The sequence below is a fragment of the Malus domestica genome, chromosome 07 (genome assembly GCF_042453785.1).
Source record: "Malus domestica chromosome 07, GDT2T_hap1".
Classification (NCBI taxonomy): domain Eukaryota; kingdom Viridiplantae; phylum Streptophyta; class Magnoliopsida; order Rosales; family Rosaceae; genus Malus; species Malus domestica.
This window is the reverse complement of record NC_091667.1, coordinates 32,153,433-32,181,383: the sequence shown is the minus strand read 5'-3', so window position 1 is coordinate 32,181,383 and position 27,951 is coordinate 32,153,433. Positions and strand designations below refer to the sequence as shown.

At 37.6% G+C, this 27,951-nt stretch overlaps 3 protein-coding genes across 5 annotated transcripts; 2 read left to right on the top strand and 1 right to left on the bottom strand.

The window, feature by feature from the left end:
* Positions 1–51: 51 nt before the first annotated feature.
* On the bottom strand, positions 52–14,328 carry LOC103440073 (uncharacterized protein At3g06530). Of its 2 annotated transcripts, none has more exons than XM_029106064.2 (39): positions 13,937–14,328; positions 13,491–13,704; positions 13,309–13,404; positions 13,110–13,227; positions 12,839–13,012; positions 12,400–12,570; positions 12,031–12,086; positions 11,839–11,928; positions 11,602–11,750; positions 11,289–11,371; positions 11,075–11,203; positions 10,880–10,954; positions 10,218–10,386; positions 9,970–10,109; positions 9,761–9,856; positions 9,334–9,514; positions 8,951–9,048; positions 8,709–8,858; positions 8,399–8,555; positions 8,119–8,252; positions 7,834–7,915; positions 7,593–7,755; positions 7,247–7,334; positions 6,956–7,117; positions 6,782–6,847; positions 6,583–6,687; positions 6,133–6,222; positions 5,666–5,868; positions 5,359–5,569; positions 5,060–5,242; positions 4,843–4,938; positions 4,685–4,752; positions 4,257–4,605; positions 3,897–4,112; positions 2,664–3,338; positions 2,153–2,556; positions 1,506–1,746; positions 862–1,032; positions 52–624 (listed from the first exon to the last, which is right to left on the bottom strand). In XM_029106064.2, exons 1-39 carry the CDS (start codon positions 14,103–14,105, stop codon positions 394–396), a joined length of 6,453 nt encoding a protein of 2,150 aa, XP_028961897.1. In that variant the 5' UTR covers positions 14,106–14,328; the 3' UTR covers positions 52–393. The 2 variants fall into 2 exon arrangements, with proteins under 2 accessions (XP_028961897.1, XP_028961898.1); XM_029106065.2 differs by having other exon boundaries at positions 7,247–7,322.
* A 959-nt stretch (positions 14,329–15,287) lies between these two features.
* On the top strand, positions 15,288–19,826 carry LOC103439591 (uncharacterized). The gene is made up of 6 exons (XM_008378153.4): positions 15,288–15,623; positions 17,473–17,961; positions 18,061–18,282; positions 18,373–18,445; positions 18,711–18,818; positions 19,291–19,826. The coding sequence occupies exons 1-6, from the start codon at positions 15,507–15,509 to the stop codon at positions 19,659–19,661; spliced, it is 1,380 nt and encodes a 459-aa protein (XP_008376375.1). The 5' UTR covers positions 15,288–15,506; the 3' UTR covers positions 19,662–19,826.
* Positions 19,827–24,386: 4,560 nt separating this feature from the next.
* Positions 24,387–27,831, top strand: LOC103439590 (lipid droplet phospholipase 1). 2 transcript variants are annotated; one of them, XM_008378152.4, is made up of 10 exons: positions 24,387–24,816; positions 25,293–25,360; positions 25,582–25,652; positions 25,760–26,029; positions 26,268–26,431; positions 26,536–26,591; positions 26,680–26,732; positions 26,822–26,942; positions 27,174–27,271; positions 27,429–27,831. In XM_008378152.4, the coding sequence occupies exons 1-10, from the start codon at positions 24,647–24,649 to the stop codon at positions 27,498–27,500; spliced, it is 1,143 nt and encodes a 380-aa protein (XP_008376374.1). In that variant the 5' UTR covers positions 24,387–24,646; the 3' UTR covers positions 27,501–27,831. The 2 variants fall into 2 exon arrangements, with proteins under 2 accessions (XP_008376374.1, XP_008376373.1); XM_008378151.4 differs by having other exon boundaries at positions 27,174–27,333.
* The last annotated feature ends 120 nt before the right edge of the window (positions 27,832–27,951 follow it).

Here is a 27,951-nt window from a genome sequence, read left to right as displayed (position 1 = left end):
ACAAAATTTCACTTAGTGGATAAAGCTTTGTTGCTGTGGTTGCGAAGAGAATTGCAAAGGAGCAAATACGAAGTTTGAAAACCATATGCAAATAAAACTACAAAATTTAAACGCCCAACTTCGGGGCTGCGCCTGTGTATACAACACCACCCTCGATGATGCGTGTTTCTCTAGGGCCAAAATATTACAAGCACAAAGGAACAACCAAGGTAAACATTTCGGGTGCTGTCCGAACCATTCCGTAAACTAAAACGATCAAAATTTTTGCAGTTCCGGTAGGACCACACATAAACCGATCCCTAAGACGAGGGATCCTGCGTTGCCGTCATGAACAGAGCAAAACGACCACTGGAATACAGAAAAGCTCGGCCAACGTCAGCGTATGAATTGCATTCACAGGTACTCTCTGAGGCTTTCACCACTCATGGTCTCCATATCCTTGAGAATCGACTGCGCAAGAGATTTAACAGGGAGCTCCACATCCTCGAGCAATTCTCCCAAGATCGGAATGGTCTCGGGCAGGAATACCAGATATTCTTCTCTCAGATGCTCCAATAGATACTTGACAATTCTCAGGCCCAAAATTCGGGTCCGTACATTGTCACTGCGTGTCTGCATCAGCACCTGGATTCACAATATATAAGTGTAAGAACACAAAGACAAACATGCAGAAAGAGAAGCTTAATCTTTGAACTAAAAGAGAGAAAATCGAAGAAAAGGCTGGAAGAACCACGTGTTCGGCTATTTTAAGAAACCTATGTAAAGTCCAACTTCTTCATATGAATCTGGACCGTGACAGAGACAAGAACGAAGTAGAGATTTGTGTACATAAGCGTAAAATATCATGAAAAGGAAAATCACCTCATAATTCAAGGGCTTCCATAAAAGGTCACTTCCTGCAGTCACAGCCATTTGACCAATACAAACCACCAATAAATTATCAACTTCCTCCACGGATGGTATGTCTGGATGCTCTTCTAGAGACGATGGTGGTTCAGCGACGAGCTGTGAAACAATGGGTTTCAGTAGAACCTGCAAATTCAAGCAACTTTAATAAATAACAGAAATAATGGCATAACATAATGAATCTTCCAAATTCTAAAAGGCAATGTGTCTTCAAGAACCTATCTTTAATTCCAAGGTCGAGAAGAGGCTAAAGAAAATATAGAAGGTTGGTTCCAACAACTCAGATGAAATTTTTTCATACGGTAGAAGACCGAGAACACATACAAAGTTTATATAGTGAGTGTGAGACAATAAAATCGCTGAAGAAACATAAAAAGGTTCCCTCCATCCTTTTAAAATTCTTCACGTCGTGACCAACTGAATAACTTTAATTTTGAAAAAAAATATCTTTAATTACAGGTTCCCTCCATTAAAATCTCCCTTTTCCCCCTCTCTTATCTCTCCTAACTTGTAGGGCTCAACGGCATCCAATATAAACAAGGAAATCATACACATTACTATCCCTGGATACAAAATTTGAAAACAAAAGGTGGACTGACCTGAAAATTCGAAGAGTCCAAAAACTTCAAGCTTCCAGTATCATAGAGAAAACACTTGTGTAAAGAGGATAACACCAAAGCCCTGAGATGCCAGTTGCCAAGCAATATACTGTTGTCCTTCCCTTCCTGAATTTTAGCCTTCTTTTTTCGTGTTGAACCAGAAGTATTCACATCTCCAGCAACAGTAAGGTAACGCACACAACCATCCACCAAGTATTTGAAGTAAGGAACAAAAAGAGATCTGCAGTTTAAAATAATGAAATTAACATAAAATAAAGAACGAATTCACTTGAAATATTGGTCCCCGAATAAGGAAATCAAACAAAATAAGACTTAAAAAAAGGTGATGCAATGATCAATCCTAAGATGCAGCAAGTTAGATCATCAGAGACCAGCTGAATCCATTTAATACCATTTTTTTACCCACAAGAACGCACAAAATATAATGTTAAGAAATAACTATTATTCGTCGCAGTCATGCATCACACATTCAACCCAATCTCTGAAATCAAGCACCCCAATCGTAAACCAAATTCACAGATTGGCACCACAGACACACACACACACACACAAAACACAGAAGGGCAATCAAATCACTACAACTAACTTCTGGTAACTGTAAGCACAAACAGGAAGAACTGACTCACCGATGGTTCTCAGCAAGTTTATTTACCAGACCATAGAAAGATATAGCCCTCGGTATATTTCCCGTACTTGCAATATCTTCCACATCTGACTCCGCCCAATCAATACTTCTAATGAAAAGAGGCTTGAACAGGCTCTCAGTGAGTTTCATAGTGAGAGCAATCATTGCATTGAACACAATCTTCTCTACATCATCAATTTTCTGAACAGATGCAGGATGTTGGCGACGTAGATCAAGAGCAAGCAAGCAGAGGTCAAAAATCTTAGCATGGTAACCACTAACAGATGATCTATCCATTCTACCAATCATGTTTTCCAGCATTCCAAAATAAACTGCTAAGCTCGAATCACCAGACTCAACCGTACTAGAGTATATTTTCAGCAAGGGCGGTAGGGCAAGTCGAACCTGGATAAGACAACCAGAATTGATATTACGTGAGATGACATAATAAGGGGAAAAAAACTTTTTTACTATAAGCAATAATACAATAAAAACATTGTTCAGATTCTTACAGGGATATTCTCAGTGATGAGCCTTCGTACTGAGTCAGCTTTCATTTTCAGCTTCGGATCAGACCCTGACGCATAATCAAGATCAAGCACCATAATTCTTGTAATTTCTTCAAGATAGGGGTTCAAGAAACCTCCTAGCTTAACTACAACAGCCTCCAAACTGACTAGAATAGATAAAATAAGAGATTCCTTTGGTATTTGTAACGCAATATCCGTGCCATCCACACCAGATATGGTTTTCATATCTGAAGATAAAAATGTTTTGCGAGAAATCCTAATCAAGTTTTCCATTACGTGAGGAAGCTCAGATAGTGCCCTGTGCCCGAGCACATTAATCAAAGCACCAGTTGCTTGAAGGCAGCTAGAGGACACTGCCAAGTCGTGCATACTGATATTTTTTGTAACATATGGTAGACACTCAATGAAGATGGAATGATTAGAAGAAAACCTATGGGCCAGAACTTCTAGAGCCAAAGCCGCTGCCACCTTCAAAGAGACTTCCATATCATCTGATGAATCATCAACTAACTGAACAATTTTCAAACACATACTGTGAAACGATTCAAGAGAATTCTCGTCTAGATGCTGCCACCGATCGCTGGAAATGGATTTATGTTTTTGCTTTGGTCGGACCATGTCATGCTCCCTAACTGTTTCACACAAGAGTCCAAGTGCCTGCCCAAAAATTGAACTTAATGTGAAATAAAATACTCCCTATCATAATGCAAATTGAATAATTGATATTACAAGGCACATGTCAGCAAAGACAATATTAATAGACCAAGGAACCACTATTCGACTGCTAACTATATCATGACATGATTACACTTTGGGCACAGAACAGGGTCATTAGTATCTGCTTTTCAGCCAGTTGTTTCAAGGTTTTCTTGCTACAAAAATCGTTATCAAGTATCCAGTTCTTGCACTATGATTTAGTCTTTTACTTTTTACACTTTCAGGCCAAATCATGTTTTACAAATTTCCAATTTTGTCAACCTAACTTAAAGCAGAAACAAAAAGTGCTAAAATATCCAATCACACAAATTGGTGTTTAACTCAGTTGTCAATGATATCTCACACTTCAGTTAAATTAAGCTATGACATATTACAGTAATTGATACTTAGCAGCCTCCAAATCCTACTCAGGTTTTCAAATACATATATAGATACACATAAATACGTATGCATGCATATAGACATTTATAAGTCCTAGAAATAGAATACAATAAGTACCTTCTTTGCCACATTTCTATCTCTATGGCCAAGCAACTTAGTGATACCACTGAAGTGTGTCTGGGGCATCATGACCACTGTAATAGTCCTTAATACAGCATGCATGCACTCCTTCAACTCTTTCCTAACAGAAACATGGATACTCCTTTTCTTCCTTGTTGCATCCACAAGTTGCTGGATAGAGACAACCTGCTCCATAAGCTCTTCCAGCGTAGCCTGCACATTTTAGCAGAAAACAGTCGCTCAACCTTAACGAAGGACATACCAAAACATAGATATTTGTTGATCAATTTAACAGATCTCATCATTATTAATTGGCTTATGTAAATTAACGAACTCTTATTTGTGAAAAATCAGTACCTGAATTTTTTCTGAATCTTCCCTTGATGCAAGCTTGAAGGCAAATTCTGGATCTTGCAATTTGTTTAAGGTGAATCGCATAGCAATTAACAATTCGATAAACAGTTCTTGAGACTGAATACCAGCTCCTATTTGTTTAAGCATCAAAACCAAAGGGGGAAGCCATATCATGCATGAATATTGCTCACATATTTGAAGACCCAGAGAATATTCCCACTCTCTCTGTAATGAGGCTGTGGAGCTATCTGAAGTATGCGTGCTCTCAAAGTAAAATAATCCTTTTCGTGTAACCAATGAACGGAAGAGAAGGGCAAGTAATGAAGCCAAACTATTTGCCTCTCCCAAGGTCCTGCATATGAACATAAACATAAGCGGAACCTAAAAAGGGAAAATAAGATGAATTTCAATCATGTTTAAACCAACAGTACCTCAGTAGGTATACAATGATTGATAGCCTTCTATGCTCGGCAACTTCCGGCAATATATTGATAAAAATCTGAAGAGCAGATGAAATCACAACATGGTTACAAACATTAACCCCCATTGCAAGTTGCTAGCTTCACCATTGAAAACAGTAAAAAATTACCTGGAGCAATTTGTCATTGTTGCCTGTCCCAGATAACCAGCATGGAACAACTGTAGATATAAGATCCTCAAACACACGCTGTGAATGGCTGTCAATCTACACAATAAAATATAAACCATGACTATTCTACACAATGAGAGAGTAGAACTCAGGCCAGAAGTTGAAAGTGCAAGGCACAACATTAGCTAGTTAAAAACAGTAAAGTATATCTACAAACCTGTGTGACTGCTGCTTCACCAATAACAGTAAAAATATCCAGTATATGCTCCAAAACTTTTTCCGGAATAATCTTTGTGATAGAGGAAATCAGTGAAAATACATGGTTGCGAGTAACTCCATCTTTTGCAGAATGGGCGCACTCAACCAACATTTTGACATCAATCTCATGTAATATGTCATCCTGCCACAAAATTAAAGATACAAAATTAAAGAAATGCAGACTACTAGACTCTATAAAAATATGGTATGGTCAGCATCTCTAAAAAACAAATTCAAATTCCAAATATTGTAGCATACCCCCAGTGAAACTGAATGTGTTAGAGAAGAACAAATATCTTCTAGGATTATCAGCAATGTCTGTTGTATGGAACTTATTGTGCTTGACAAAGAGTCAGAATTGCTAGAAACGACTTGAATACACTTTTCATCCTGGTCAAGAACACTCTGTACCCACTCATCGGAAAATGTTTTGGAAAGAAGTTTAAATAGTGACCCCAAAAGAGAATCCCTACAACAAACAAATTGAAAGCAATTAGTCTAAAAAGGTATCAAAGCCTCACTTTCTAGTTTGTTAAAAACAGTGGGAGCATAAGAAAGTACACACCTGTTCTCTATGTCTTTCTTAAATAGCAGAACTTCAAGGAGGGATCCAAGGAGAGAGAGTGCATTTTCTCCATTACATGACAAATCATGGGACTGGCTGGACTTCAGATGACCTACCAATTTCATTTTCTTCTTTCCATGCACTGAACCAGTTCTGTCTTTAACTATGTAATCAAGTGTCCGAATGATAGTAGAGCAGGTAATCTGATACATCCAAACGTATGCAAATGAGCTGTATGCACAATGGTTCAATGAACTAAACATAAATCAACTCCAAGAAAAGTACGCAATCTCAATCAGAGACTTGTTGAATGTTAAAAAAAAATATTAGTTATCTCTAGCATCACATTTTTCAGGCAAAACAAGCTAGTCTGACAACATATGAAGCAAAGCAAAACCAAATAGCACAAAATTAACCCAAAAAAGAAAAAGAAAAAAGGAGATAGAGGCAGAGAGGGAAGAACAAACATTTAACCGCAGCAGCGCCGCTCTAGTTTCGTTTTGTATATCACCATTAGCATTCCGAAATAAAGAAAGAAGTCTTCGAAACAGAAGGTCCTGCACAATACAAAAAAATGATGACAAATTTACCCTATCTGGATTTGCCATCTCCAATTTATGGACAAATCTCTACGCTTCAGTGAAGTGACAAATAAGAACAGTATAACAATTCACAGGATGTCCATGTTCAGTGGCTATGTCCGGAGAGAAGGGAATTCAGGGAAAAACGATGAGAACTAACATAGGTGTCACATGTTTGTAATTTACCCTTGTTAGTGACCTACAGACGAATCTTTACTTCAAATTCATACTTTTCAATATAAATAAACACATTAGCAAATTATCAAAAGAGCTCATTGATGTTGCCCAAGCAACATACATCATACATGCATAATTCTAAAAAACAGAAAAGTTAACCTGTATTTCTGTCTCTAGCCCACTGTATATTTGACCGCTAAGCTTCTGCAGAACAGTTAGACAAGGCTGTATAACAGCAGGGTCTTCTGGAGCCAAACCATCCAACTAGAATAGCAAAAAGTAATGTCAACACATGTAAGGTTAAAGGATTTAACATTGATGACCAGGATGCACAACAATCTAGTTGATAGTTTCTCACCTTCAAAGCCTCCAACAAATGATCCTCTGAAACATGCTTATCTGATGGAGAAGGCATAGCACAACTCTAGAATAGGAAGAAGCCAAGTTTCCCATTACAGAGTAAAAGTAAGATGAAGTATGTGTGCATAAAGCCATAAAGTCAAACAAAGCATTGAGAACACCGTTGACTTACCTCCAGTAGATGGCATAGTATCTGAACTTCAGTGTTTGACAAACCATGGCTAGAGACACAATCTTGACTGCGTCTCTCCAAAAGCAGTGATAAAAATGACTTCATCTCTCTATCATGTAAAATGGCATTGCCCATTCCTTTAAGCAAAGATAAAATTGAAAGCTGACAGAAACAATCAACTCCGTTAATTCCTATGTAGCTGATGGTAGTTTTGAAAAACAATAGTAATAATAACAAAAAGCATTTAGAAGAAGAGCAGGATTTGGAAGGTAACAGCAGATCAAAAACAACCTTTGCATAATCAGGCAGTTTCAGGGCGGAATTTAAAATGAAAGCAAGAATCTTCTCTCTTGTAGATTGATCAACCCTACAAAAAATTCTGTGTTAAAGTAAACAATCAAATGTATTATTATCATGCTCGACAATGAACTTTAGACCATAATAACCGCATCACCAACATAACAAAGCGAACTTTTTCATAAGAATGCAACCGTGGAAGAAATTAATTGAAGACAAATTTCTTCAATAGCCAAGTTAGAAGCAACAAACCAAGGCTCATTCTAGATGAATGTGTAAGATGAAATAGTGATGCTGAGCATGGTGGTTAAACAAAGCAAAAATAACAACACTATATCACCTTAGCTCAATATTCTTTGGTGCCATGAAGCTCTCGTAGGATGGGCTGAGCGAAGAGGCCAAAAGGGAAAGAAGAAAGTTTTTGTCTGATAAGATGAGTCTTTTTTGCTGAACCACCAAGTCCAAAAGCTTACCAAGAAAATGTATCCAAGTTGCATGGTTTCCTGGCAATTTACAAGCTCAGTTAGGCACTTATAAAAACAAAATGGGAAAGGGTAAAAAGTATTTATTCCAAGTAATACCATTTTTCTTGCTCGAAGAGTCAACATGAGCCCAAAGTGTGAGTAACCCCTCAATACAGCTCATGGCAGCATTTCTTATATCCTGGAAGAAGGGCACAAACCGAGAATAAATCCCAGCAAACCAAGTTAACTGCCTGTGCTTATAGCATAACAAAACACAGAACATAATAAAAACACTTGACAGGGAAATAAACAGCTAACCAATTAACCGTTTTACTCCACATAGTTTCATCTAGTCAGCCAAGGGAAAATACAATAAGTAAAGAGAAAAGACCACCAAGGTACCTGATTGTAACTATCCAATGGAACAAGAACAGATGGAAATTCCGCAAGAAGTTGGATTGGCAATCTAACTTCTGGTTGACGACAGAGATAAGTAAAACAATTAAGACTCTCAACTTGGACTGCAACTGGAACATCTGTAAAGTGATCACACCATATGTCAATTCAAGATGATCCTTGAGCAAAGAAATACAGAGTAACGATAATGCCAAAGAATCAAAACCTCCAAAAGAAGGAAAGCAAAAGAAAGTCACAGAAGATATATCAAAAGGGAGCAATTCACCTTCTTCTGTGAAAAACTTGGGCAAAAAGCAAACAGCAGAGACCTTGCACTTTGTGACAAGGTAATGACGGTGTTCTTTGAAAACTTTCTTAAATTTAGAAACTGAAAAAAAGACAAACAAGTCCCTAAGCCAGCTAACCCACTTCTTATCATCATCCTGCAATAATTAAAAAAACATATATCACATTTAGCAGAGATAACAACACAAATAGATACAGATATGATACCCATGCCCATTGTTTTACAAGTGGTATCCATGACCACTTAACGTACTAGTCTCAAGAAGCAGACCACATAAGGAATCACTCACCACAGAGACAGTTGCAGGCATCACAGACAAAAATGCCTTCATTAACTTCCAAACTAGGCATATGAGAATATTTGCATTTAATGATTTCAAATTGGAATCAAGCTTATCAAGGAACGTTCTGCAATCCCAATTTAGCATCTCTGTATCGAACTACAAAAATATGGAACAACAAAGCTCATCAGCATCAATGTAAGATTTGAAAGTTGAAATTTCAGGCTAGCTCTAGAAAGTTTTTCTCATACCTCTTCTATAGAGCTATCACCTACAGACTCAAATGCTTCCCATTCGGTCTTTAGTGCAGGAAACCCAATTTCGAAAAGGGCCAAAGCTTCAGCAGATTCTGACGCATAAAGAACAAAACTAGAATCAATTTCTTTAAGTGCCAAAACAGAAAGGAGAGAGGAAGACAAAAACAAAAGGGACAGACATTGATACAGAAGATACACAAACCAGCAATTATGCTAAAAAAATAGAAGTACAAAAAGTAGGGAGAAGTCATTTCAGGATTCAATAGGCAATATATATATATTTACAAGTGAAAACATAGAAAAAGGGTTCAAAAGTCCACCACAAGAGAGAAATTGATTGATTGATTCCTGATCTAGAATGGAAAAAGAGAACTTACCGTTCTTCTGAATAACAAGTGTCTGCATCATCACCAAGAAAAAAAGTGTCCTTGACGACTCAAAGGCATTAGCACTATTAACAAGCCACGGCATAAATTCTTCAGGGTGCAACAAGAACCTGCTGGCCAGACCAGTAATGGTGTCCATGTTAATTGAGGACAGCCTTCCCGGTTGTGATGCCTATATTCAGGTTTACAACTTCAGAGTTGTTCATTTCACATGAATTACACTTACCACTACCAGATAACCAACCATGCATAACTCAAAAATAAAAACAAAGGAATCAAAATAAAAATAGAGACTACACTCCATACACAAGCACACAGCTTTCAAAAAGCTTATTTAACATTTTACCCAACTCATGGTAAAATGAAGAAAAGAATTGAAGAGAGCAAGCATGGTGGAGCTAACAACGAGATGACTTACAAATGCTGTACTGGAAGCTGGCGCAGCAAGATTCTCAAAAAGTGGCCATTTTACCTCCTTAGCTAATTCCAAAGCTTTCAAATTTAACCTCTGTGTCTGTACACGGTGAAACATGAATCTTTTAATAAAATTTCAACTTGTCAGTGCAAGAACTGGAGAAATGGAGAATGGTAGATTAAATTTGATGTCTTAGACAAAAAGGAAACAACCTTAGGCAGAACAAGGAGTAGAGGAAATATCATGGCAGCAAGTATATTGCAACGGTCAACATTATCATGGATATCAGAGCTAGCGTTATTCAGGCACAAAACAGCAACATCACAAGCTAGACTGGTGTTCTCCAACGAACCTGCAAGAAAAAAAGATTGAAAATTAGACATGTGCATGCCAGAGTAAGGGAAACTCAACACGAGAGAAAAAAATACAGAGGGAAAGCATTCAATTAATAGTTACTCACTTGACATCAGAATACTAAAACATCTTTTAAGAACATCATCCAGTGCTTCAACAAGATCGGAAGAATTTATTATAGTGGACAATTTGTCTACAGACAGAGCCGCCCGCACAACAGTAAGATCATCATCATGAAGCTGTCGCAATATGGCATCTTGGATGGTTACAAAACTCTGGCACACAGAAAAATAAAATCATGAACTAAGCCAGGACGATTTAACACTAAAAGTAACAGAATACTTATGCATATGCATGAATATCAAGCACCCCCCTCCCCCAGCACCTCCCCCTCTCTTCTTGCACACAAACACTTCCGGTTTTAAGTGTTGACCACACTAATTATATCAACCACCAAAGGAGAAAAGGAAAAAGTGCCCACTAATTAGAAAGTAAATCCAACCAGATTTATATTATGCCAAAAAACTACTAAACAAAAAGACAAAATTAAATCAATTTAATTACGTAATAAAAACTACTTCAAAACTACCAAAAGACTGTTATGTGAAAACAGTAACTCAGAAGTCACAAGCATTGGGAAATTGCAAATAGCATCTCCATCAAGAAAAACTAACAAAACATTAAATTTGGATACATTCGCAACTTGGTTGATGCAGCATTAGTAAAATTGAACAATATCTTCTTTAGATTTTGCAACCACAAAGCTACCTGTGGATTAATAGCCTTGGCTTCCAGGACAACTGATGTGCCCAATGCAGACAGTACACGGCGACGAACATCAGCCTAGGCCACATTACAAAAACACACAATAGCACAAGCTTACATCAGGATATTGCTTCCATAACTTCTTGACAGCATACACATTCATACATAGAAATAGAAATGTGATGATACCAAAAATACCTTTGGATGGTGCAACCCAAACCAAATTTTTGATTCCGAAAAAGCCAGTGACGTGTCCAAGTTACCATCCAACATTTTACCCAAAGTTTCATATACTGAGCCCCCTTTCTTAGTTTGCACATTCTTTTCCTGTCCAAGAAGTCAATCAGAATACCCTGAACAAGAACAAAGAAAGCATGCATGGGTATAGAGAGAATGAAGGTCGGAAACATACATCAAGAAATTTCTGAACCGCTCCCTGTAGTTCAGATGGATATTTCTTGCTAAGAACAATTAAGATTTTCTTTGCCCAGCTTCCTAGAAGGCAACCAAAAATTATGATGAGAAATGCATATGAAACAGTTAGAGATAGTTTGCGCAGAAGAATGTTTACACAACAGCTCCAAAATCATATGACAAGAAAAGCAAGTGCAGTCATAAGAATGGGCACATTAAACAATAACTTTCAAAACGAGAGCAGAACAAGAATGCCTGTAAAGATATAATATGAATAAAAAATAAGAATAAAAAACTTAAAACGAAAATACCTGATATTGATGATGTTGAATTTGTTATTTTCTGTGAACTTTGCAAGCAGGATGATAAGACCTTAGCAACTACATGTTGAACAAAACTCTTGGAAGGAATTGTCTCTAATACCGAGATCAAGGCAAGCTGGCATGATTCATTAGACGAACTGCAAATAAATGATCAAAGTTGAATGAAACAGGAAGGAGAATTGAAATGTCTACAAGAATAAGTGAATACCAAAACTGGATTCTCACCTGTAATCAACCAGAGAATCCAAAAGCACCAAAATGAATCTATCAATATTGAACTCGTTAAACAGTCCCAAAAGTATTCCAGCGATATCCCTTCAAAATGAAAGTAGAAAATAACCTTAGAGAACATGAAACTAATTGCAGACACACGAAAGGTATGAAACTTTACAGAAGTTTAGTGGAACCAAGAACTACCTAATGTCCATAAAAATCTCCATAGTCTTGATTGGAAACATATCCACAGCTTGCAACTGAAAAAATTCATGGAAACTTATAAGTACAAGAAATTTATGAAAATATATACATACAAACAGAAAACCATATTACTAATCAGGGAAATTCAGTAACTCTTATAAAATGACTCTTAACTGAAGGATTTTCATTTTTCTTTAAAACAATTAAAAAAGAGGGTTATAGAAAGACCACTGGATTAAGGGACACTGACCACAACCCAACTAAAAGGATGATCTATTATAAAGACATCAGCCAGTATTCAGGGATAAATGACACAGTAAAATTCAGGAATAATGCTACAATCTACTGCATATCAGAACAAAGCAGTACCTGAACAAGGTTGATCAAAGTCATAAGTGATAAGCGAAACAACTGAAGATCAGCCGACTCTTTCGCCTCCTCTCGAGCAATTTCAGCAATTGACCTAATCAAACTCTTCACAAGCTTAGGAGATAATGTAACTTTACTTGCTAGCAAACCAACAATCATCATGGCTCCGGCCTACAAAAAGAATATATAATTTAAACTTCATAGCTGAAAAAGAAAACAAAAACCACAGAGGCAGCCCAGAGAAAGACGAACGGAAGATATTAACGTGGCAAAGTAATCCAAGTTCATCCCATCCTTCAACATTTTGTGCTTTCCTATTCCATGTATGTGTCTAGAAAGCATACTATAATCTTCTTCTATTTTTGGTACAGTTTTAACAAATGCATAATGGTTTCAGGAGCTGCTAAAATCTCCAAAATGAAAATTCGTGGAGCCTCACCTTGTTTTCTGGATGTCCTTTTGTGCCTGACTCAAGTCCAGAAGCAACGAGCGGTAGGATTCTCTTCACAACATCACTGTCAACAGATGTAGCAGAACCCAAAACCTCGATGACAACTGCCATGCAAAATTTTATCACGGTCCTTGACGGGCGATACTTCTTTGATGGGGATGCCTGTAGGCTAACAATCATTAAAAAGAACTCTTTTTTTTTTTTAAATAATCATGACAATAAAGTAATCAAACAACCAATTAGAGTTGCAAACACTCACATAGTTGCATAAAATCTCCAAAACCCCCTTATCACGGATACATTGCTGGACTATAACGTTTCTAGGTGGTGGTGCACCAGAAGCTTTTACGCCGTCCAGAAATTTCCATTTACTATTTCTGAATCACAATGAAATATCAAGTCAATTCTGTTAACTTCAGCAAACGATGAACAATGTAGAAGAATTATAACTTACAAACCTCAAGTTAATCAACTGAACTATTCGAACAAAAATGTGGGTGTCATGGTATGGCAAACCACACAAAATTAATTCCTCAAAGTTGTAGACATGAATCCTGAAATTCCCAGATACAACATGAGATGATAAATTCCCATAAATTATTTGAAAAGGGAAATAAAGACAATTGACATGAACACCTACTTGTATCTGCGTATCAAGTACTCAAGTGTCTTGATTGATGATGACAGCTCAAAGTGTCCTGAGAGTAACCGTAAGTACGAACTAATCGAAGCATTAATCCGATTATTGTCCTCAATGCCCATCAACTCTCTATCCAAATCTTTGCTTTTTTGGCTGAACAAGTCATTCTTATAGATTCTAAACCGCTCATCGACGCTTACAAGGACCTCCAGACCTGAAAATAGAGAAATATATATTCAATTTTGAATTTTAAGAACTAATTTAGCTGAAAAAATAGAAACTGAACTCTAAATGAAGTTGCTTGCATTGACTCCTGCAAAAATTGAATCCAAAACGCACACTAACAGGCCAATTCATAGACATTACTAGCTCGCTTCGATAGCGAGCACCAGCAATTTTCCCTCTTATATTTTCTCGAGAAACAAACAGAAAAAAGGAAGAGTGACCTTGGAGTGCTATGGAGAAAATGGTGTGGACATCGATATCGGCGGCCTCTTTGGCGTCGAAGAGAATGGAAGGGCGGGTGAACGGCCTCTTGCTGGACCCCGACGGCTCCGTGTCGGCTTGTATCACGGATTTTATGGCTTCTAGCTGAGCAGCAATCGAGGTCGCCATGTCTCTCTCTCTCTCCTTTCTTTCTCTCTCTAGAAGCTGATGATTACTCAGACAATGGAGTTCTGTATGGAATGTTCGTACGGCTCCGGAGGTTTTAGGATTTTGGTTTGGGGACGGTGACTGACTCTCGGAGGCGCCTCTGGAGGGTTTAGGGTTTTTGTTCGTTTTAAAGTTTGCGGGTGATGGTGGCGGTTAATGCGTTCACTTGCAGGAACAGAGAAAACGTTGTTTCTATTTGCACCCGCTATTTATGCTCTTCCTACCCAATTAATTTTGAGCTTCCCATTCTGCCCCTAAAATAAATTTAAGAAAAACCCCTCCTCTGACGTGGCATCAGATTGCCACCTCATCCTCGCATCTCCGGCTATTAAGAAATTTTTCAATGTGATGGGAACACGGTCTGGTACACTTTTCGAACAAGTTTTCAGCACATTGAAAAATTTTGTGCCTCTATTTTCAATTTGTCACCTAAGGCCATCTCCAAAGGAGATGTCAAAAGTATCACATAGACATATAACGATAACAAATGATGTACTATTTACTCCAGCCAAGATGTCAAAGATAACATGAAAAAGAAGGCTAAGCTGACATGAACAAAGAGATGTCAAATTTGAAGCTGCCTTCAAATTTTATTTTTGCCATTTCCAAAAGCATTCTATTTGCCTTACATTAAATGTTAGCATATTTAATTATTATTTTACTATTTTTAAACCAACAATAACTCAATTTTTATTATTTTTGTTTATAAAAAACATAAATGAAGCAATAAAATTTGGCATATCGGGTAGAAAAAAAATATTGATAATATGTCAAATTGTCAAGTCAGTCATCAAATTTAAATTTAATGTTTTGAATTTGACGTCTCCTTTGAAGATGCTCTAAACATTTATGAAACTTCTATTTTCTATTTTTAATAATAAAATTGATTAGCAAGTTTAGTTCGAATTAGGTGTCAAGTGTAAATTAGACCACACTAAATGAGTGTTTGTTTCGGCTCAACACCTAATTTGAACTAAACCGGCTAATCAATTTATTACTGAAAATAGGTGTCGAGCCGAACCGATCACTCGCTGGTCTGATTTACCCTTGACACTAGTTTCCTGCCCAAAATAAAGGGCTGGCCAAGCGCCAAAGCCCGCAAAAAAATTAAAATACCACTTTGGGCCGACTGATTTTAGTCTCGGCCCATCTCTCATCGTTCGTTCGAAATTCAAACCAAAATCCCCCAACATTCGCGGATCTCATCCCACTCCACCAAACAATCTCCAGCAACAGCAACCACCGCCACGGCCGCCTCAGCGACCGCCGCAATACTTCATTTCGCAGCTTGTATGAAAGCCTACACTTGAAACATAAGGTAGCAGGGAGTGCTGTGCTCCGGAAATTTTGATCTGAATGTGAATGGAGTTTACAGAGGCTTACAAGCAGACCGGTCCTTGTTGCTTCTCGCCTAATGCTCGCTACATTGCCGTCGCCGTCGACTACCGCCTCGTCATTCGCGACACTCTTTCTTTTAAGGTTTGCTATTATCCTTTTGCTTTTTGAATTTAGTAAATTTATTTCCTGCTCTGTTTGGTTGCCGAGAAAATGCCAGGAAAATGAAGTTCCACATGTCCTAATTTGTTCACTTATCATTTATCTCTCTGCATTTACAAAATCAACCATATGGTGCGCAATTGAGCTGGCACGATTGGGTTTGGCATTTACATAGTTAAATTTCTGTAGATCTCAGCCGTTGCATTTAGCTGTTGACCAACAAGATGTAGTGTTGTAGCTTCAGTATGCTGTAATCTGTTTGGTTGCTGAGAAATTTGAAAAGAAGTTAAATTTTGTTCTTCATTTACAGTAGAACTTAATTTAATGCCGATGATCTGATCAGGGATCACAATAGTCTCAGTGTGTGTTTTTCGCCATGCGATTCAAAGCAAATGTTGGACCGCTATGTATTCATGAAATTTGAATGATCTTAAAGTAGTGTTTAGGAGCTTGTGCAACGGCGATAGTGGAAATCATGAAATATTGTTTTGTCAGAGAAAAACTTTGAAAATCTGAGGATATTGATCTCCATGTTTCTTACACATAGAGAGTTTATATAGACCGAAGATTTCAACCGTAATTTGAAGTAAACTAATCCATAGAGTAATGCTCCATTCTGATCTGTTTACTCTTTTACCGTGGGAAGAAATTGTACGGTAGGGTTCATAAGCAGTTATAAGGTTTTGGACCTTGTAGAGGAACAGTTTACCTTCAAGGGTTTGAACACAAGCAGCAGCAACAACAACAACAAAGCCTTTTCCCACTAAGTGGGATCGGCTATATGAATCTTAGAACGCCATTGCGCTCGGTTTTGTGTCATGTCCTCTGTTAGATCCAAGTACTCTAAGTCTTTTCTTAGAGTCTCTTCCAAAGTTTTCTTAGGTCTTCCTCTACCCCTTCGGCCCTGGACCTCTGTCCCGTAGTTGCATCTTCTAACTAGAGCATCAGTAGGCCTTTTTTGCACATGTCCAAACCACCGTAACCGATTTTCTCTCATATTTTTTTCAATTTCGGCTACTCCTACTTTACCTTGGATATCCTCATTTCTAATCTTATCCTTTCTCGTGTACCTACACATCCAACGAAGCATCCTCATCTCCGCTACACTCATTTTATGTAGGTGTTGATGCTTCACCTCCCAACATTCTGTGTCATACAGCATCGCCGGCCTTATTGCCGTCCTATAAAATTTTCTCTTGAGCTTCAGTACCATACGGTGGTCACAGAACATGTCGGATGCACTCTTCCACTTCATCCATCCAGCTTGTATTCTATGGTTGAGGTCTCCATCTAATTCTCCGTTCTTTTGCAAGATAGATCCTAGGTAGCGAAAGCGGTCGCTCTTTGGTACTTCCTGATTTCCGATCCTCACCGTTAACTCATTTTGGCCTCCATTTGCACTGAATTTGCACTCCATATATTATAGCTGACCCCACTTAGTGGGAAAAGGCTTTGTTGTTGTTGATCGGCTTAGGCAAAGACCTTTAGATTCCGACACTTCTCTCCAAAGGTTAAGCTTTGCATTTACTCCTTCCCGAGTTTCATCTATCAACACAAGCAGTAGCGAAAAATGGTTGAAACAGGTTTCTGCATTCTTCACATGCAGTGCTGTATTTCGTTGGGAGAAAGACCGCTCGCTCAAATCGGTTGAAGTAGATTCTTCTTTTTGATCAATCAAAACCCCTTCCCAAACTGTACAAGCTTCTTCCAAAGCATATGGCTTTTTTTGCAACAATATATTTCTGACTTCAAATTTGAATTACTGAACTCCATTTCGTTTATCTAGAAAGTAAGTTGTCTGATTTATAATTATATGTCATTTCTAATGCAGGTTGTGCAGTTGTTTTCATGTTTGGATAAGATAAGCTATATCGAATGGGCTCTTGATTCTGAATACATTCTTTGTGGTCTATATAAAAGACCAATGATACAAGCATGGTCACTAGCCCAACCTGAATGGACATGCAAAATAGATGAAGGTCCTGCCGGTATTGCCTATGCTAGGTGGAGCCCAGATAGCCGTCACATACTTACCACATCAGACTTCCAACTGCGGTTAACAGTTTGGTCGCTGTTAAACACAGCATGTGTACATGTGCAATGGCCAAAGCATCCTTCCAAGGGAGTTTCTTTTACCAAAGATGGGCAATTTGCTGCAATTTGCACAAGGCGTGACTGCAAGGACTATATTAATCTTCTATCCTGTCATACATGGGAAATAATGGGTGTATTTGCTGTGGACACATTGGACTTGGCCGATATTGAATGGTCACCAGATGACAGTGCAATTGTGATATGGGATTCGCCTCTAGACTATAAGGTTAGAACTTGATTTCTTTTGTCTTTGTTGAGGCACAAAGATTTGCAGTAGTTATATCATGGTTTAGTTTGAAAAAGCTCATGGTGTGGTTTGATACAGGTTCTAATATACTCGCCGGATGGGAGGTGCCTATATAAGTATCAAGCATACGAAAGTGCATTGGGCGTAAAAAGTGTTTCATGGTCTCCATGTGGCCAGTTTCTAGCAGTGGGTAGTTATGACCAGATGTTGCGGGTTTTGAATCACTTGACTTGGAAGACTTTTGCTGAATTTATGCATCTATCTACTGTCCGTGCTCCCTGCTGTGCTGCCGTGTTTAAGGTTATTGCTTGTTAATATTTGAGATAGGCAGATATCATGTTCTTTTAGTTTATTGGAAGATTTCTCACCCCCTTAATGTCTAAATGCCAGGAAGTAGATGAGCCACTGCTACTTGATATGTCTGAGCTAAGTATAAGTGATGATTTTGCAGAAGGCAATAATGGTAAGCATGATGTTGCCATGTTGGTACGGTTCCTTTTAACTTATAAAAGGTGATCAGAGTACGAAAATAATGTGCTGTACTATTTGTCTGCATGCACTAGCCTTCTACTTTCTTCTTGAGTGTAGCACAGTGGCCCGTGTTTTTCATGATAGATAAATTACCCATTTTGGCCAGGGAATCACGGATCCTTCTGTTAACATGCAAGACTTATTTGATTTGATCCCCTTTTCTGTTCCCTCCGTGATTTTTGTTTCATTTCAAGTAGATGCTTCCGAAGGACACATCAGAGTCAGATACGAAGTTACAGAAATGCCCATCAGTTTGCCTTTTCAGAAGCCTCCTGTAGACAAGCCTAACCCCAAACAAGGAATTGGTAAGCCCTTGCTCCCTCTTGTACTCTGTTGCAAATGAATACAAAGTTTGTAAACAGTCAAACATGAAGACAATCAAACTGGTTTATGTTCTAGCCACTTTACATTAGATAAGAGAAGATGCACTTAGACGACCTAGCTATCAGATAACATTCAATGTCCTCAACTGAGGTCATCAGATGTGACAGAATCCCTTGGTAGCGGTGTCAGCTGCCTTTATTCATTGATTTCACGTAACGATATTTTTATCCCATTGAATTATTTTAACCGGTTGGAGGTTGGATGATGTTGATGTGGGGGGTACTATCAGCCTTATGGGCAGCAAATTTCTTCCAATGATGAACGGGGTTTGGTACACTGTATAATATCACTTTCCATGTATTAGTGAGGGATTTTGTTTGAATAATGGTCGTAGTATCCTTTGGTGGTGCCTCAAAATTGTTCAGGATTTCATTGTATGAGGTTTTGCTGCAGGTCTAATGTCATGGAGCAACAATAGCCAATATATCTGTACCCGCAATGATAGCATGCCAAGCATTCTCTGGATATGGGACATACGCCATCTTGAACTCGCTGCTATCTTGGTGCAGAAAGATCCTATTCGTGCAGCAGTTTGGGATCCTACGTGCACTCGTCTTGTTGTTTGCACGGGAAGTTCTCATCTGTACATGTGGACTCCTGGTGGTGCCTACTGTGTGAGTATCCCGCCGCAACCACAGTTTAGCATAGTTGATCTAAAATGGAATTCAGATGGAAGCTGTCTTCTCCTGAAGGATAAAGAGTTGTTTTGCTGCGCTGCCGTTGCCGTTCTTCCTGAATCGAGCGAATATAGCTCGGATGATTGAGGCAGTAGCAATTTTCCAGAGTTTGTTGTAAAAATTTGTAGAATGTACAATTAAGCAGTTTACCTTGCTCCCTCTGTGTACTGTGTTAATGTAGCATTGGGATGTTCCATTTCTTCCAGTTGGAACATCCAACAGTTCGATTAAATTGGTGCCCTTTCCCTATTATTTGTTTTTCCTTTCAGAGGATTAGTACTAGTACCCATTGGACGTCACAATGACAGTGTGCTAAATCAATTAAACGTTGTTTTGTATTTTAACATTTTCTAACGATGCTCGATAGGCTTGGGATAATGACACAATTGCATCCTAATTATAGTTAGTGCTCATATGAAATTGACTTGCTAAACCCACATGACGGATTTCAAAATATGAACTATGTAGAGTTTAAGTACTGGCAGTGTTATAGTGGCATTGTTCGTAGCCCAACCCAAATTACTCCAATATTGCTACTTGTTTCAACTTTTTACACATGACAACGATCGATTAGTTTAGAATACTGTGACAACAATTTTTGGATTGTAGTTAAACTTATCTGTTTTTATTTTTTAGGTGAGGAGTTTATTTTTGCCTAGCCTAGCTAATAAGAACATTTACTCGTCAGTACGAAAATGGACAGTACTGAAAATTATGTTGGCTTGAGATGAATTCAATCGTCTTGGGTGGTAGGGCATACTACAACGGATCGCATCTACATAAGCCATACACGTGGTGCCAAGGCATTTGGTTGATCATTGATTAATAATTGAGTAAACTTATGACTTTCTCAACTATTATTTCAATTCAAATTTATCTCTGAACTATTTTTTGAGAAAAGTTAAGAAAACTCTCTCAAAAGTGAAACTGTCTGAGTCTTTATGAACTACTATTTGTTTTGAACCAATGACTCTCGTCATATGAAAGAAATGCTCTAACTACTGAGTCAAGTAGGTAAAGGTGTGTCAAGTCAGAGAAAATAGACTCATATAAGAGAAAGTCACGCAACATGAACTCTCCTTACTGTATAGGACTCACTATAGGACTCACTTTATGTTTTTTACACAATATTTTATAAGGTTGGCACGGGAATTAAGGGTCCCAATTTAAGAGTGTTGTTGGCATTTCTCTTATTTTATTGGTAAACAACCTCTCCTTAAACTATTTGAATCAGTTAATTAATCATTCACCGCCATATTCGATGAGCTTCATCCACTTTATCATCACCAGCACGAATTTACCTGTCAAGTGTGAATCACATGCTGATCACTTGGCAGTATTTGACTGCAAAGAATGAAATTTCAACAAATATGACGGTGAAGAGTTAATTGGAAAATTTTGAATAGTTCATCAGGTTAATTTACTACAAAAGTAATTCAACAAGACAGCTTCAACTAATATAATAATTCAGAAAATCAAATCGCAATCTAATGATTATGATAATACATTCATACAGATACAGGTCACGATTCTGCACAAATGATAATGGTGAACAACCGATGTTGGATGTCGTTTTCCCGGTTTAGTTGCACGAGGATAAGTGCTGCACCTTGACATGCCACATTTTACATAAAATTTTTGGATATGAAAATCCAATGCTAGTGGACCAAATTGTAGTTTCAAGCAAGGTCAAAACTATTGCCATGTCAGCCTAGCCAACCTAGCTCCCTTCCCTGTCATTTTTTATCCAAAAAAATAATAATTAAGAATGTCCGACCACGTTATTCGTAAAACACATTTATAAAAATATAAATTTTTGGTGTTCTCACATATAATGTAAGAGCTATCATAATCAAAAAGTCTAACTGATATTTCTCCACTATCCACAAAGCAAAACATGTTGAGTTGTATTTGTTTCCGATTTGCACATGCTAGGAGTGGGGGAAGGGAGAGTCAACTTCAACCTGTAGAGAATTGAGATTCAACAAAGAAAATGATTTGCGCACATTCCATTTATTTTTATCTTGTAATTTATTTAATTGTCTAAAAAGTAAATAAAATCATGGACATATGAAGATTGCTCCCTTTAACAATAGTAATAATTCTTCACATTTTTTCTATAAAAGTGGAAAGTGAGAAAACTCCCAACATGAGTTCGAACTCTCACTATGCATTTTTTTGGGTTGCGACTGTACTTTAGCATATCATTTAACATGGAAGATTAATGTACGTTATCGATCATGTAATACCAGGCTGTATAAATAAGATTAACATATTACAATTGTACTGTGATATTGTAGAATTGTAATTGTATTAATTGATTTCACAAAGATACAAAATATATACAAGTCAATTGACCTGGGGTACAAGTAAACCTAAGCCTGTAGGAATTTACAAAACCTAGTCCATAAGAATACTAAGAGGATTATCCTACACTAACAGCCCCTAAAAAACTTGGCGGTCTTGGAGCAACAAGTTTGGAACATAGAAATGCAAAGCGAGGCTTGGAGAGGCCTTTAGTGAGAACATCCATTGGTTGATCAACATAAGGAATAAACTGGACTTTGTGAGTACCCACTTCACCCTTTCACGAACAAAATGATAATCAAGCTCCATATGTTTTGTCCGAGCATAAAAAACAAGATTGGCAGCCATGTAAGTAGTACTGAGATTGTCACAAAATAAGAAAGTGGGTGAAGATATTGAAAAACATAGCTCACAAAGAATATATGAAAGCCAAATGAATTCGGCACAAGCATGAGCCAAAGTGCGATATTCAGATTCCACACTAGATAGAGAGACTATGGGTTGTTTGGTTGAACTCTAAGAGATCAAGTTTGGGCCATGAAAATGAGAAAACTGGAAGTGGATTTACGAGTGTTCGGACACCCAGCCCAATCAACATCAGAATAACTGCGTAGTAAAGGAGGACCCAAAGAGCGGCGGAAGGAGATCCCCTGGTCCAAGGAACTCTTAACATAATGAAGGATGTGTTTAGCAGCAATGAGATGTGTTTGAGTCGAACGAGACATGAACTAAGAGATATGATTAACCGCATATTTAATGTCTGGGCGAGTCAGAGTAAGATATTGGAGAGAACCCAATAGATGAGGAAATTTGGTAGGATCCGAAGGTGGTGTACCATCTTGATTAGACAACTGAGCACGGGAAGCAATCAGAGTGCTGCATGGATTACCGTCAGTCATATATATATATATATATATATATATATTCTCATTATCCTTTTTTTTAATTAACATATTATAATTGTACCGTGATACCCGCCTATATTCTCATTATCCTTTTGTTTTTTTTTAATGATCAGTTGGCTTCACCGCAACAGTTCACACTTTTGAGGACTGAAAAGATTTACAAAGACATTTTAGTCTCATAATGACCGATTCCCAACACAGAATGTGAAGTATAAAATACAGATCTAAAACTTGTTCCTAACCATTGAGACACCCCATGTTGTTCTCATTATTCACTTCCTAAGCAGTCATGGCTATATTTGAATGTGGGTCTTATAAAAAAAATTCCAAGGAACAAGAAGGTCGTATATTATTGTAAGCAAATTATAACCGACTCTTTACACTTTCCCAAAGCGCCCCCAACTTCCAAATCGCCAAATCTTGCCTCGCCCGCGTGCCTGTCGACCTTTAATTCTCCCGCAACAACGCGTTCCCGAATCTTAAGTTAAGATTCTTAACGAAACCGTCTACTATTTTATAATAATAAAATTACTAAACAAATGGTTAGTTTAGAGCTTCGCGTAATCATACAACGTGTAAAAAACACATAAATGGAATTTTCATGCATTTTAATTGATGTTGGTAAATGACTAATTTACAAAGAGATATCAAACTCGAACGCAATATGGAGAGAATACAAATTGCATAAACCCACATCTTAATTTTTCATGCATGCGACGTCCGTAGATGACTTTTAAAATGTCGATTAAGATTAAAACGATTATTTTTTCAAGGTAAATAAAAATTACTCACTTTTTGAAATCCAATCAAACATACTCATTTTGGAATGTGGTGTTATGAATTTGCTTTTCTTTTAGCTAGGTTTTATTCACTCCTCTTTATCCCTCAAAATTTGATCCGATGAAAATTTGAAACCCAAAATTGACGCTCGTGCATCAGCAACCCCTCTTCCTACCTCTATTGCCCACCCATCTCAATTTAATAACGGCATACGACATTTTAACAATAACAATCTACATACTATAACGACACAATAATAATACTCCAAACAATTCAACAACATTGTATGACGCCGCTATGGTTTTGTACATGACCTGATTTTATTGTTGTTATTACAGTGTTATTATGGTGTCATATTGTTATTGTTGCAGACTTGCAGTATCATTTTTATGATGTCACTAAATTGATTCGAGTCATGTGCAACCCATGTGCACACAATCTGTACGCATAAGAGAATTTCTATATTTTTTATTAGTATTATTAGCCTAAGATCACACACTGTGTGTGAAGCAGGTTTTATGTTTTTATTTGTTTTTTTTTAATATATGGGAGAGAGAAGTTAGAGAGGCATGTGAAACATTGAAAGAGAATGGATTTAAACCCCGTCAACGGTTAATGTAATATCTAATCTAACAAAATATATCGTTTGACAAAAGAAACACTGCAAGAGAGAGTGAGAGGTAGAAAGAGAAAAAAATGGAGTGGAGAGAATTTTACATTTTTATTTTTTAAAATTAGAGTAGGTGAGCAATTATATCACTCGTCATTATTTTATTTTGTGATATAAAATTAATTATTTTATTATAATTTTTTCAAACGAGAAGAAAATTTTGTTAATACGTAGTTTAGATAATTATAATAATTATTAGTTTCTGGTTCAAAATTTTAAAATATTGAGTGAAAAGTCAGTTTCCTTCAGTCTCAGGATTCTTACAATTTTCCATGTCATTTCTCACTGTCGCAACCACCGACCGACGTCCCTCAACATAAAAACTCTCCTCCTTTCTTTTTCATCAGCCTCTCTCCGACTTCCCCAATCGCGTCCGATTCTCTCTGTCCCGCCACCAATTTTCTCAGTCAATGCCCGTGGCCGAACGGCGGTCAGCTGCAGCCATGGAAAACGGCGTCGTAGAGAACGGTGTCTGCTCGTCGGAGTCGGCTACCGGGAGTCGCTACGTTTGGAGCTCCAAGGAGTCCGAATATTCCTCCGCTGATCATCTCGTTGTCATGGTCCATGGAATCATGGGAACGTACGACTTTTCAATTTCAATTTTTCAATTTTTTGGGGTGAAAATCATTGATCACGATTTGATTAGCTGTACTTTGAAATTTTCTTGATTTATCGAGAGATTGAGATGGGTTTTGGGTGATTATGCTTACTGTGATAGGGAATTTTGATTTTTTTAGCGATTTATGATAAATTTGATTTCTTTAGTTAAATTGGTAGTTCTAAATCTGTGTTAGTTGTACCAAGACTTTGTTTTTGGTTTGTAGTTACGATGTTTGTATTTAAGTAACAAATGTATGCTTTCTGATTGGGCAAAGATTGCAGTTTGTTGTTTGATTTGGCGAAATCAGAAAGTATCTCCTATGGTTGTGTGTACGTTAAAGTAGATTTTGAGCATGACCTCCTCCAATTTGTATTTTTGAGTATTTGAACAGGTCCGTTTCTTGTACGGTAGTTTCTCATTTCTGTACAATGTTGTTTTTGCATTTGCTGGTGCAGTGCCGCGGATTGGAAGTTTGGGGCGGAGCAATTTGTTAAAACACTTCCAGACAAAGTTATTGTTCATTGTAAGGAACGTTCTTTTGTGTTGTGCATCCAATTTGTTTTTATATGTCCAAAGCTGGAGCTTTTTGGATTCTGATCCCCTCGATTGTTTGTTATATTTTTGGTTCTTTTATATGTCCAATTTGTGCAATGTTCTAAGTGATCTATTGCAGTCGGTATTTTTTGTAAAAAAAAATATAATGATTGTCCAATCTACTTAATTTTGGTTGAAATTCGGCTGCAGGTAGTGAACGGAATGGCTCTAGGCTGACTCTAGATGGTGTGGATGTAATGGGGGAGCGATTGGCAGAGGAGGTTTTTTTTGCCTGGTGTTTTTTTATATATTGGATCTATTTTCATTCCCGAAAAGATGTATCCACTTCCTGTTCTGTGCTGTTTCTAACCAAGTTTATCAATTTTAGGTTATCGAACTGACTCGAAAAAAACCTAATCTACGAAAGATCTCATTTATTGGACATTCTGTTGGAGGATTAGTGGCAAGATATGCAATTGGGAGGCTATATAGACCCGGTCCCCCTAAAAGTGACAATACGGAACCTAAAAGTGAGAATACGGAACATTCATCTCCTGATGGATGTGAAGAGGATGCAAGGAGTACATTAGCTGGCTTGGAGCCTTTGAACTTTATTACTGTTGCCACGCCTCATCTTGGATCAAGGGGTAACAAGCAGGTAACACAATTTCCTTTAACACTTGATCGTTCACAATGTACTTGAATTCCTAGAGTTTTGTAACGTCTCAAGTTTAAGTAAGTTCTTGGCTTGTATTGGTTTGTCAAATTCTGTGGATTTATATACTGAAAAGCTTAATTAAGCAGGAGTGAAAGATGCTAGGGTGATCTTATGTTATGTCCTTAGGTGGTATATGCACTTGCCACTTTTTACTTATGAATTAATCCACCTTCTGTAGGTGCCATTTCTCTTTGGTGTACCTGCCTTTGAAAGACTTGCTAGTGCGGTTATTCATTTGATATTTAGGAGAACAGGTCGGCATCTTTTTCTTAATGATGACGATGATGGGAAGCCTCCACTGCTTAAACGAATGATAGAAGATTGTGATGGTTGTTATTTCATGTATGTTACTTGCATCCATATTCCAAACGTAAATATGAGATTCAAAGTTTCTTGAGATTTCATGCATATAGATTATAGAATGACATTTGATTTTTGTTTGACAGGTCTGCATTGCGTAGTTTTAAGCGGAGGGTGGTGTATTCAAACGTGGGCTATGACCGTATCCTATTTTCTATGATCATATTTATACCCTTTCCAATTTTTTATGTCTTATTCACATTTTGTTTTCGATAATTAATGCTATAAAGATATTGTCGGCTGGAAAACATCATGTATTAGACGTAATAGCGAACTTCCAAAGGTATTGCCATCTGCATGGTTTTATAATTGTAATCTTAAGGTCAGGTTTTCTGATTTTCATTTAAAGTTTTCGATTTTTTTGCTTATCAGTGGGAAAATACTGTTGACGAAAAATATCCGCATATTGTTTATGAAGAACACTGCAAGGCCTATGATGCTGAGCAGTGTGAGCCTGCTTCAGCAGAAGATGGTGGCTCTGGCGAGCTTGAAGGTTAACAACTCATTTCTCTTTTGCTACCAACTTTCAATAGTATTGTTGAATTCTGTGTAAACAGAAGTTGTTGTCTATGCTTGTTGCTGTTCTGCTTGTGTTACATCGCTAATTTTCTTACATTTTATTATTACATTTCATTGCTCTTGTATCTGTCTGCGTCTGTGTGTTGCTTGCTTATTATTGGTTGTCCCTAAATAATTTATTTCTTAACACCTTTGTTTGGTGCAGAGGAACTTTTGAAAGGCCTATCTCGCCTGTCTTGGGAAAAAGTAGATGTTAGTTTCCACAGCAGCAGACGGAGATTTTCTGCTCATAGTGTCATTCAGGTTTCTCTCTCTCTCCCTCCCTCTCCCACACGCACACACTTTCTGCTCATAGTGTCATTCAGGTTTCTCTCTCTCTCCCTCCCTCTCCCACACGCACACACCCGCATGCTCACACCATACGCTAAAGAAACAAATATGCACTCTGAACATTTTACAGGTCAAAGATCAAAGTGTACATATAGAAGGTGAAGATGTCATACGCCATATAATGGATCATTTCCTTAAGTAAAACCTAATGATCGCTAGAAGAATTGACATTGCGACGTGGGCCTACTGTGTGGTTCTTTCAGTAACGCTACGCTGAGTGCAGAGAAATCCGTGATATCTGCACCGTTGAATGGTGTCTCAATAACTGGCCGAAAGAAGAATGTATCTGTATTTTATTGGTGCATTGCAGCTTGCAGCCGAAGGCATTCGGTTACTAGACCGAAAAGCTGTGCACCAAATGTGTTCAATTCAAGCAAGCTACGAGATAGAAATTCGTATATTCGTTGTGATATGCGATGTATATGTATATGAACCAAGACCTTTATTATAAAAGGCAAAATTTCCATTTCTTATTGCTACTATCTCCTCTTTACTTTTTGCACTTCTTTCCGTTTACAGAAAGACAATGCAAACTCTGGTTGCATGGATTTGTATCTGCAAAGCGTTATCTATAACAGAATTATAAATAGAAG

Bases quoted from the DNA above. Each gene is read 5' to 3' on its own strand.
- LOC103439590 (XM_008378151.4), top strand. From the start codon at position 24,647: ATGCCCGTGGCCGAACGGCGGTCAGCTGCAGCCATGGAAAACGGCGTC. The intron at 26,432-26,535 runs GTATGTTACTTG...TTTGTTTGACAG, and splicing joins TGTGATGGTTGTTATTTCAT to GTCTGCATTGCGTAGTTTTA. The intron at 26,943-27,173 runs GTTAACAACTCA...TGTTTGGTGCAG, and splicing joins TGGCTCTGGCGAGCTTGAAG to AGGAACTTTTGAAAGGCCTA.
- LOC103440073 (XM_029106064.2), bottom strand. From the start codon at position 14,105: ATGGCGACCTCGATTGCTGCTCAGCTAGAAGCCATAAAATCCGTGATA. The intron at 13,405-13,490 runs GTAGGTGTTCAT...TGGGAATTTCAG, and splicing joins TACTTGATACGCAGATACAA to GATTCATGTCTACAACTTTG. The intron at 12,571-12,838 runs GTGAGGCTCCAC...TTCTTTTTGTAG, and splicing joins AAGGACATCCAGAAAACAAG to GCCGGAGCCATGATGATTGT.
- LOC103439591 (XM_008378153.4), top strand. From the start codon at position 15,507: ATGGAGTTTACAGAGGCTTACAAGCAGACCGGTCCTTGTTGCTTCTCG. The intron at 15,624-17,472 runs GTTTGCTATTAT...TTTCTAATGCAG, and splicing joins GCGACACTCTTTCTTTTAAG to GTTGTGCAGTTGTTTTCATG. The intron at 18,446-18,710 runs GTAAGCATGATG...CATTTCAAGTAG, and splicing joins TTTTGCAGAAGGCAATAATG to ATGCTTCCGAAGGACACATC.